This window comes from Perca fluviatilis, chromosome 23 (assembly GCF_010015445.1).
Source record: "Perca fluviatilis chromosome 23, GENO_Pfluv_1.0, whole genome shotgun sequence".
Taxonomy (NCBI): domain Eukaryota; kingdom Metazoa; phylum Chordata; class Actinopteri; order Perciformes; family Percidae; genus Perca; species Perca fluviatilis.
In genome coordinates this window covers 21,294,018-21,305,213 of record NC_053134.1, presented here as the reverse complement: position 1 = coordinate 21,305,213, position 11,196 = coordinate 21,294,018, and the positions used below count along the sequence as shown (strand labels likewise).

Here is an 11,196-nt window from a genome sequence, read left to right as displayed (position 1 = left end):
GCTATTAAAATAAACATGTTGGAGGAATGCTTTCCAACATTACTTTCCTGGCTTGTTGCAGTTCCGCAGCAGAAGGGGTAGTCGGGCGTTACAGCAGATCCTGTGTGTTGGATAATGTTTCTATTCCTGCTTTTAAACTGCTGATATATATATATATATATATACTACTACTACAACAACAACAACATGAACAGTGAAAGTGAGAAGTTGAGTACCTCCACAGGCCACCAAACAGAACCAAAAACAAGGGAATTTTACAATTCAAAGTAAAACGAAACCCAGCAGAGACAATTTCTTGTTTCCAGATTTATTTCAACTCAAATCTTTCTTTTACCCATTCGCACATTAAAACCTTGCAGGCACCACGGCACCACAGATGCATGCTGGCAACATTAGCAAACATAACACACGTAACCAACAAAGAAAAGTGAAGAATGTGTGTTCATACTGCTTGTGTCTGAACCCCCAGGCTGGCGATGCAGCTCTGCAGCATCATGCTGTAAATGCTCCAGGAGAAGAGAGAGGATCGCTGAAAGAATCTGGAGGGTGAAAGAGGAAGTGGTTTGTGGCAATAAACTGTACACAGTAGTGGCAGCGGCATGGGGGATCGGGAGGGGGGGGGGGCAGTCACCACGGGCTCTCTAACTCTTTCGCAAGCTGACGTCGGCGCTGGTCAGCAATGGCGACAGTGACGTGTTCTCTGATGCGTCTTCTCTCTTCAGAACCAGGAAAGCCTCGCGACTGATTCCCAGCAGCTCTCGGAGTCCAATGTTCTCCAGCTAAAAAATACACAAACAGAAATGTACAGCCATACATTCAGATGTAATAATATCACCACTATTACTACTAATGTGTATCTGGCTTTTCATTTAAAGCTGCATCTGGAATATTTGCACGATGGTGGCACCAAATCAGTCACGTCACCACACATACAATCAGCCTTGCACATATTTTAAATGATGGTTCTTTATGGTGAAAAGTGTATGGAGTGGTTTACATAATCATCTTAGTCATGGTCTGTGATTATCACAGGATTTTTAAACCAAGCTTCTGAAACTCAAGTTGCCACCGGACAGTTTTAATAACATTTGAGTACAGAGTAGACGTAACAGATGCAGGTATTCTTAGTTATCTACTGTCTGTTGCTTAGTAGTCTCGCATTGCCAGACCTTCCTCCACAGCGCTGCGAAGGAGGGTCTGGCGAGTCCACACAGCATTCCGGGAGAAAAACGTGCTCTGGTTTATTGGCATTTCTTTAAACCAATCACATTCATCTTGGGACGGCGCTAGGCGCTGTAAGGAGCATCGGCGCCTCTGCAAAATAGCCTTGGGAAGGAACTTGTTTTGGTGGAACGTGTACATTCAAAGGTTGTTTTAGTCGTGCGACAGAAAACTCAGATTTGACAGATAGTCTAGCTAGGGTAGGACATTTTGTTTTACCTCTAGCTGTTTAATCCTCTCCTCTTCTTCACATATTCGTCCCTCGTCCACCTCTATCGCTTTCCTCATCACAGAGGCCATCTCATTGATCTTGTCTATGTGTGCTTGCATTTCCTAGTAAAGATAAAAAACAAATTTATAAATACAAGGCAGTGGAAGTTGGAAAAGTTTGTTAATACATATTAAAAAATACTTAAAATATGATGACACCCGTTAGGTGTTATGCCTTTAGTTACTCTTTATCAAAACAGCGGACACATTTTTTTTTTTTTCAGTTTACAGTCAAGGTGGGGGAAAAAAGGGTCTCACGTGTAATATGTGACATTCCCTCTATTACCAGGAACTTCAAGAAACAAGTAGGCCTCACTGACCGTGGTGTGCTGCTCCTTCAGCTGGGTCACGATGGTGGGGTCGTCCCTCTTGCTGGTCATGAGGAGCCTGAACACCTGCTCCCTGTATTTGGTCATGATGAGCTCTAATGCAGACTGGTGTTCCTCTAACGACGTCCGTAGCTCTGCAGGAAGAAGAGAACAACACAGGAGTGAACACGGGCTTGTTGTAGGGGACAACGCTGCGACAAAACCCCCTACGAGAACATCTGTCTGCTTCATATTGCTGCACTTTGCTGTGTGCAGCAATCACACCTCTCTGTGGTTGTGACCGAACAGGAGTCCACTCCAAACATTGCATGATGAATAAAAAATAAAAACAATTTCCTTTGTCATGTTTTCCTCCCGCAATAAGAATTGCATTACATATCACCTGCCTACCTTTGTTTTCCTGCTGAAGATCTCTGATCTGACGGTTTTCCTGTTGGATTCCCAGGACCAGACTAGAACGAGGACGATGGCGTGCTACCTGGTTCAATGAGTCAATCTCCTCTTGGTACTGCAAACAGGAGATTACCAAACCCACTCCCATTAAAACAACTGGAAAATGTCAGTATAAAATGTTACAACTGTTTCTCTGGTTGCTAGTATTTCAAACTAAAGATGTCTCTTAGTGATTTACATCGCTGTCTTACACTTATTTTCATTAATTGGTCAATGTTAGCTTTTAGTAAGTTTAGTATTAAAAAGAACATTCATATTTAATTAGCACCAGTATAATACGACACCATACCTGCTGCATGGACTCCACTCGCTTATTGAGCGACGTTGTCTGTTCGATCAACATCTCAGCTGCGTTGTCATGGTTACGAAGCCTCTCCACTAATGATTTGGCATCTGCCAGGACCTTCTCTAAGGTACAGTTCATGCCTGAGGAAATATAAGTCATCATTACTAGGAACTATGAAGGGTTAAGGTCTACAGCTTTGTAGTTTTGATAGAAAAGAGTAGATTCTTTACTTTATAATTGATAATGTTGCCATTAAGGGATGATATATATTTCAGTGTAATAAATACCAGGCAAGCCCATAAACTAATCCGTCTCTTGTCTTAAGGAATGCCTCTACCTGATGATTGGTTCAAAATTATTCCATGTAAATATATCTTGTGAAGGAAACAATAGGTTGAATTTACAAGTCTTACAAGCCATTTACAGGTCTGTACTTTGCATTTTAATCAGGCTTTTATCTCAGGTAATAAATTGGGCCAGATAAAGCACATTATGCCTCACCAAGCTATTCATTACATCACTTATTGACCTCAAGTAAAAAGTCACAGTAACAGAAACTGAAACTCCCCATGTGTACATCTTTAGATTATGTCCAATTTGAGTCACTAAGGTAAATAAAACTAGCATTAGTTGCTCAGGACAATGACCAGAATAAAGTAAAAAGCCATGACTTCAGAAAAGAAAAAAACACCATGTAATTAGCTCGTTGCTAACCCTACTCTACCTTCCTTGTTCTCGTCACACCTTGGATGACAGCTGCTGGGTCAGCTAATTCGCTCAAGCTAACGTAACCTTTTTGTAAATGATATATTTAGTTACTGGTACGCCAAATTTATCGTAGCCGCAGTAAGCGTAAAGGCAGTAACGCACTCAATATTTCAGCTTCAGTTAACAGAGTAACATAATATTACCAGCAGCACAAACACAAGTCTTTATTAACTTATTAACGTTAGCTGACTTAGTACCCACGCTTAAGCTGTCATGCAAATCAACTTAAGGTACATACATATTCCAAAAGTATCGTTCTAACTGGTCGACTGACATTGCAAGTAGTTTCTTATTAAAGTTAGAAAATAGTTGAGGTGAAACTGTCGTACCTGAAGAACTCAAAGTGCACGACATTGGAGTATAGCTAACTTAGTCCGTTAACGTTACTTCCTGTTGATGTTTAGTAGCTCATTTTACCTACAGGCTAACATTAGTCCCCATTAAGGAGCAACACGTACACAAGGTTCTGAAGCAGCGGACATGAACTACGAACTTGCGTTAAACACTTTAACGTTACTCGTTTTGCTGTAAAGTCAGTCTTGAGATGATTTAAATGGCTACAGCTAACCTAAACGACAGTATGCTAACCAAAGCTTCCAAAACACCGCAAATACCGCGAGATTCGCATGTCAGGACATTCTCGCGACAATGACAGCGGGATTTAGTTAAATTACAGAAAAATATGGCGGACCGGCTAACGCAACTCCAAGACGCAGTCAATTCGGTAAGCCTAATTTCGAAGTTTTTATACGTCAACTAACAAAAAAATAAGTACATTTTGGCTGGTTATTTCACCTGAATGCCTAGCTAGTGCGAAGCAATATTCATGTTTATTCCAGTAACTTGTTAACATGGCTACATCACAGTGTGTAGCAAACAACTAGGGGCCTATACCACGAACAAGTCTAGCTTCATGTTATATTGTACACAGAAACATTTGCTACAGTCCTGCAGTGTTAGAACACTGGAACCTCAAAGTGACTCATATTTACGAGCTAAGTCGCAAGTGGGTGGCTGACTGCCAGCGTCAACGACTACACAGCTTATACATAGCTCCTTGATTGAAAGAAAATGCAATCCAAATGGTGTTGGTTTGTGTGTCCAGCTTGCAGATCAGTTTTGTAATGCCATCGGCGTCCTGCAACAATGTGCGCCTCCTGCCTCCTTCAGTAACATCCAGACGGCTATCAACAGAGACCAGCCAGCAAACCCAACCGAAGGTGATCGGTTTGTTTTGGTTCCTTATCTGTATTCACTTCTCTGTCTTCTCAGTTAATATACCTCTCCTCTCAACACTTAACGATTTACACTATCGATCTACCAATCCGATATCGGCCTAATTAAATTGATGGGGTATTGCCAGATGTGATTAATCCATAACCAGTGGTGGAATGTAACTAAGTACATTTACTCAAGTGCTGTATTTAAGTACATATTAGAGGTATTTGTACTTTTTCTTGAGTCTTTTCTTTTCATGCCACTTTCTACTTATACTACTTGTACTTTTTAGTCCACTACATAAATCTGACAGCTTTAGTTACTTTTTGCACGCAAAACACATGTAGTTTATAAAATGTGATGGTTTATTATAAATTAAACTGCCCAACAATGTATTGGCCTACATGTACAGCTGAAATGATTATACCATTAAACACTTAGTTGACTTTAATGCATTGAGCACTTACTGCTTTTAATACTTTAAGTACATTTTCCTGATGATACTTACATACTTTTACTCAAGTAATGTTTCCAATTCAGGACTTTTACTTGTAACAGAGTGTGGTATGAGTACTTTTAGTTAAGTAAAGGATCTGGATACTTCTTCCACCACTGTCTGTAACACATAATATACTACTGCCTGCATCATTTGCAACAACACATTTGAATCAACACTCAACATTGTCTTCTTCCCACATCTCTCTCTCTCTTTCCCTCCCTTCATTTTGTTTGTCTTAATAGCATAAGACAAACAAAATTTATGGGAGATATATGTGGGAAGAAGACAATGACAGTGACTTACTACAAGATAGAGAAACATGATTTGTGTAACAATAGGGTTTTTTATATAAATATATAAATATAAAAATATAATTTTTTTTTAAACCTCTACCCAGAGTATGCCCAGCTGTTTGCAGCTCTGATCGCCAGAACAGCCAAAGATGTGGATGTACTCATCGACTCTCTGCCCAGTGAGGAGTCCACGGCAGCTCTGCAGGTCAGCGCATTCCCAAGTTCCTTTTTAAAACATGCTTTTCAGTTACAGATATCACAATAAACGCATACAAAAGCCTGGTTAGTATTTCTAGTTTTCAGTCAGCAGAGGGAGCCAGGTGACCACTTGTACAGCTGCTTTCTACATTGACAGATCAAGACTCTGACCATGAAAATGATGTCTGCTTGTGGGTATAAAAGCAAAAATGATTGTAAATCATAAATGATGTTTTCAGGCCGCTCTTCTGGTTATTAATTGTACGAAGCCTAGAAGATGATAATATACTCTTGGATAAACATTTTTTATTTACTGACACATACACACCAATCAAACAGTAGGGCCGGGCATTTTTAACAATTTTGATTCCAATTCCGATTTTTTTTCTGGAAGCGTGGTGGCCTCTACGGAAACTGAAACTTGCGCACGTTAAATTTGGAACTGATGATCACGTCCGAAACAAAATTTTAATAAAAAAAAAAAAACTACAATAAAATAATGATTCCATTGGAATCGTAACTTTTGAACCGGTTCCAATGCCGAATCCTATCAAACAGTATCGTATACTATATATTAGGGCTGGGCGATACGGAGAAAATCGGATATCACCATATTTTTGACCAAATACCTCAATGTCATGTTGCGACAATATTGTAGAGTTGACAATTGGTGCTTTAACAAAATATCTTTAGATAAATTATCATCAGTAATGTGGATGTAATGACTAAGTAGGTAAAGGCAAATAATAGAATAGAATGATAAGTTCAGAAAATGACATCACTTTACTGTAATGCAGCCTTTAAAACGTGTGTGTGTGTGTGTGTGTGTTGAATGGCAAATGAGCATACATCTGATTAGCCCTGAAATTCCGATGCATCAAATTCTCAGACGACTATTTAATAAGTTTTTCAGGGTCAATGAGTTTATATGAGCAGCCTTTTAAGTTAATTTTCTTACTTTCTCTACAATGTAAAAAGAGTGGGAAGAATGCTGCTATTTTGGTCTTGATTCCTTTTCTGAAAATAGAAGGCTATTTTAGATGAAACTTAAATGAGTGAGTAACCAATGTACAGTATATCTGGAATGGCCGATTCCTAGCATCTAGGCCATCATTAGTCAATAAAGCAAAATCATAAGTACAACCAACACAAAATGGCAATATATACTTTTAGTGTTTTCACATTTCAAATGTCACAGTAAGCCGTGACAGTGAGCCAGCATGCACGATACCAGGACCCTGAAACTGAAGCAGCTAAAGGGAATTTAGCCAGCATTGTTTTTATTATTTACACCTTTTTGCTTTTTATTACTGGGACATGTCGAAATGACTTCAGTGAAAAATGCCCTTAAAATTTTAATGCCACAATTCAACAGTCTTATAAGCTTGGACACTTTAATATCTCATCCTCATTATCTGAGGTGCTTTAAAATCACATAATTAATGTAAGGGGGTTGCATACTGTAGCCCTATATGTAAAGCCTAATGAAGCTCTACTGATTTTGCAATATTGCATGATGGGTATGTATCGGTTTAGGTGAATGTAAAAGACAATGTAAATGACCTGCACCAACATCTCCACATTACTGAAGCTCATAAGCACGATTGACGTAACTGTAGCGGCCCAGTGCAAAATCCCATTTTAGATGCCTGTGGTGTATATAAACAAAGATGAACTCACAGGTCACTGTCAGTAAAATATTTAACAAGTGGAATTCATCAACTGCAGGGGAATATCCCAAGAGACACCCCCGTAAATCACTTCTCTTACATCGGTTTACTTTTTTCTTTTAAAAATCAAAGTTTTCCACCTTGAGCCGTCACTCTGTGATCAGTCACTTACAGCTAACTGGCAGCTTTCTCTACAGCACCAACATACATCTTTTGATGAGTAAAACAGAGTATGATGCAGTAACGGAGTGAAAGGGTTACCTTATTTATTCTAGTAATATCTGGCCATTCAGTTTCATTTGCTGGGCTTCATGAAATATGCCGATCTGGAATCTTCTCCTTATGAGGTCATAAGGAGCAAGGTTACCTCCCCTTTCTCTGCTTTGCCCGCCCAGAGAATTTGGCCCACCCATGAGAGAGAGAGACATCATGGCTTTCAAACGAGCAAAGTGGCAGTTGGTCAAGGCCACACCCCCACCCTCCACCTTGCCCCCCCTCTCTCCCAAGGGGGTAAGCTTCGCTTCAGAACTCGAACCTCCTATGGCGCCATTTTGTTGCTACCTGGCCATCACCTCCCGTTAGCATTCCACTGACTAGCATTCATTTTGGCGCCACTTGACAGCGAATAACTTTACATCTGAAGCGTTTAAAGACTCTATTTGTCCATTCTTTAGTTCTAAAGAAACACGACAATGTATAAAAGGCTCCATTACCTTGTACCTCACGTTATGGCTCTGTAGCAAACGTTTTTGTAAAAATAGGCTAACTATTGTGTCACATAGTAGAGGAATTACCGTATAGTACAGGATAAGCTTGCAGGCAGTTTCGACTTACATGAGCTGTTTAGGATTAATTACTAATGTTAACTAGCATTTTAGTTAGCAATAATTAGCCTGTGCCCATGTTATCTCCATACATATACCTACACTCTCCTTCTCTGTAAGATTGGGAATGATTGAGATTTCTCTTGGCACAGCTACCAGAAGACTTAAAACTTTCAGACACGTTGCTCACGTCACATTTACGCTGTTTCTCTCAGTTGGAGGCTGCGCAGTAAAGCTGGCCATCACCGGAAAAGTGCTTCTAATAGCCTTCATTGGTCTCTGTCCAGAGCAACGGGCTCTGTTGGTCCATTATATAATGTCAATGCTCTCTCCTCCTCAATAGCTACAGACACAGAAATGGCACATCCTAAGGAAAGCTCATTGTGGGACTGGCTCTAGTGGCTGTAGTTCTGCACCAAGGCTGAATTTTGGGAAAGAGACTTCAGATACAGTATTAGGGGACCACTAAGGTCTATATAAAAGCATCCAAAGAGCACCGTGTCATGGGACCTTTTAAGCTATTGTGGCTTTAAGACGTTGCATATAGCTTTGCTATTCATAATGTCTGTTGTCACCAGTGCATCAGGCAAGTTAGAAAGAGAGAGGGTCATCAATCACAGAGCCTCCTGTCCTAGATAATGAGGCTTTAGAATAAAAGATGTTGCATATTTGATACAGCTTTATTTATCCCTGAAAGGCAATTCAGTTCCTACAGTCCACCCAAACATATACATTTATATATATATATATATATACACACACACACACACACCCACACACACACACACACACACACACACACACACACACACACACACTCATACTGCCAGTCATCAATGACCAAGGGAGCACAATAAAAAGGCATATGGGAAAGGGCAAGATCCAGAAATATACAACAAGAAAAATATTTGAAGTAAGAACTGAATAAAGACGATAACATGAGTGTATTGCACATAACAAATTACAATCCACCAATTGGATTAATGAAAGGGCTGAAGCTCACAGTTTGTACTGTTTGCACTACAAATGTATTTGCATAAAACTCCCATCAGTCATTTCATTCACAAGCCCCCATAATATCCCGCCTCTTTTGATTGTAAGTGAGTGTGACCGGCTGTGCCCTCTCGCCAGGCGGCCAGTCTGCGGCAGCTGGAGGAGGAGAACCACGATGCCGCCGCCCGTCTGGAGGAGGTGGTTTACCGCGGCGATATGCTGCTGGAGAAGATCCAGAGCGCCCTGGCTGACATCGCCCAGTCTCAGCTCCGCACCCGCAACGGACCACCTCACCAGCCCTCACCAGCCGAATCCTGACCCGGCAGTGTGCAAAACGCACTTCTGGACAATTTTCAGCCATTTCCCTTCTCCCCATTTTGACTCTTGGTTTTTACCCTCAGACATCAGCTGTAAGCCTCAGAACACTCGCAATGCTGAATTTTTCTGTGAAGGTAACGCAAGGTGCCATACAGTTAGCGAAACATCATTTGGTTGCTTAACTGCAATGTTCTTCTACACAGCAGCCACCGGTCTCCAGGCAAACGCAGAAAAATGTGTAAAAACACTAGATGCCTGTTGACGACGTCTCATGTTTGTTTTTTTTTTTTTTATGTTGTAGGGCTGCTCCCTCTTAGACGATTAGTCGACTAATCGGTCGTTTTGGTCTTAGTCAACTTAGATTTCTTTAGTCGATTAGTCATGTTTTATGCTTTTTTTCATGCTGAATGACTTCTTTCCAAGAAACGTACAAGCACATCTCTGGTAAACACAAGAATTAAAGTGGTGCTTTTTGCATGACTCTTTGCGGAGAAACTCAGATTTACAGATCTGTCGATTAAATCAATTAATCGATACAATTGAATGAGTGTTAGTCGACAAAGAATTTCTTTAATCGAGCACAGCCCTACTATGTTGTATATTGATTGAAGTCTGTTTTTGTAGATATTTATGAAAGAAATGATTGAAATTTTCATTTTGGAGCATCTTCACTGAAAAACCTCAACACCATAGAAATAAAATAGTTTATTTGTATGCACAACACTCTTCAGACCAGTTAACAAACCCACTCAGCTTACTGTTACTCTGAAGTCTTTTTTTTTTTTTTTTTATAAATAAAGCTTGAACAAACACTTTTTCCATTTGTCATTTGTTCAAACCATTCGTTTCTTTACAACAGAGTTTTAGTTTGATAGAATAGGTTTTTCTTGGGAAAACACCTACAAGAAGAATAAAGGATGTTTATTGTTGCCCTTACTGCTCGCAAAGGATGTTCCCCTCTCATTTATTTGAAAAACTGACAATTCAGTTCCAAAATGAGTGCAACTTTTGTTTATATTATAAAGTCCTTGTCAGTCATTAATCATAAACAGCTCTGGTGCCTTATTGCACAGTAACTGTCCTAAATTGATGTTAGTTTAAAATGCTGCAATAGCTCCACATATTTCATCAAAAAATCCCAGATGATAAACCACGACTTGGCAGAAAATCTGAATGATGCGCTCATTGCTTTTGTTAAACTTTGTTGAAATGATGTCATTTTCAATGTGACCACACTCTTCAAATGGTCAAAATATTTGAGGAACTAAGCTCTCGTTTAAGTGTATTTCATGATGTTTGACAAATAGCATGGGGGGTTGGGGGCAATAGGGAAGAGAGCTGCAGATGACTTAAAGATAAGCTCTACTTATTTGGGAACCTTAGGCAGATAAATAATTCTTTGGTTGAACTGTTAATATCTGAAAATCGCCATAGTTGTACTTAACAAAGTTTTCACACAACTGCAGTCATGTGGCACGTGGTCTTAATTACATTCAAATCAAAATGGGGCTCAGTGGTCTCGAGTCCTTTTGCGAAGCTTAGGCTGCAGGCCAGAGAGTTTATAGCCCAAATCTAAATATAGGTGCTGTGTCACAGCTCAGTTGGCCCCATTGATGCGAGAAATATAAAAACAGCCTTGTCTGCTGGACACCACACCCAGACGTGTTAGCAGGGTACACCCACCTCTGTGCATGTTGACATCATGACTCTTACAGTAAAAACATTCATCCCATTCCAAATAAGGAGAATTATGGCAGAGAAAGAAGCCTGAACCGCTTTTCCCTGTCAACAAAAGTCTGTTGTTGGTGTTAAAGTTTTATCTGCTTTTTGTTTCTTTTTTCCTTTACTGCATTCAC

The 11,196-nt window shown here is 40.0% G+C and overlaps 2 protein-coding genes across 2 annotated transcripts; one reads left to right on the top strand and one right to left on the bottom strand.

The window, feature by feature from the left end:
- Positions 1-291: 291 nt before the first annotated feature.
- On the bottom strand, positions 292-3,794 carry fgfr1op2 (FGFR1 oncogene partner 2). The gene is made up of 6 exons (XM_039791879.1): positions 3,657-3,794; positions 2,563-2,699; positions 2,211-2,328; positions 1,812-1,954; positions 1,441-1,554; positions 292-779 (listed from the first exon to the last, which is right to left on the bottom strand). Exons 1-6 carry the CDS (start codon positions 3,679-3,681, stop codon positions 642-644), a joined length of 675 nt encoding a protein of 224 aa, XP_039647813.1. The 5' UTR covers positions 3,682-3,794; the 3' UTR covers positions 292-641.
- A 163-nt stretch (positions 3,795-3,957) lies between these two features.
- Positions 3,958-9,701, top strand: med21 (mediator complex subunit 21). Its single transcript, XM_039791881.1, has 4 exons — positions 3,958-4,051; positions 4,433-4,547; positions 5,442-5,542; positions 9,161-9,701. Exons 1-4 carry the CDS (start codon positions 4,010-4,012, stop codon positions 9,338-9,340), a joined length of 438 nt encoding a protein of 145 aa, XP_039647815.1. The 5' UTR covers positions 3,958-4,009; the 3' UTR covers positions 9,341-9,701.
- Positions 9,702-11,196: the final 1,495 nt, after the last annotated feature.

Bases quoted from the DNA above. Each gene is read 5' to 3' on its own strand.
- fgfr1op2 (XM_039791879.1), bottom strand. From the start codon at position 3,681: ATGTCGTGCACTTTGAGTTCTTCAG. The intron at 2,700-3,656 runs GTACGACAGTTT...ATATTTCCTCAG, and splicing joins GTGCACTTTGAGTTCTTCAG to GCATGAACTGTACCTTAGAG. The intron at 1,555-1,811 runs GTCAGTGAGGCC...TATCTTTACTAG, and splicing joins TGAAGGAGCAGCACACCACG to GAAATGCAAGCACACATAGA.
- med21 (XM_039791881.1), top strand. From the start codon at position 4,010: ATGGCGGACCGGCTAACGCAACTCCAAGACGCAGTCAATTCG. The intron at 4,052-4,432 runs GTAAGCCTAATT...TTGTGTGTCCAG, and splicing joins TCCAAGACGCAGTCAATTCG to CTTGCAGATCAGTTTTGTAA. The intron at 4,548-5,441 runs GTGATCGGTTTG...ACCTCTACCCAG, and splicing joins GCCAGCAAACCCAACCGAAG to AGTATGCCCAGCTGTTTGCA.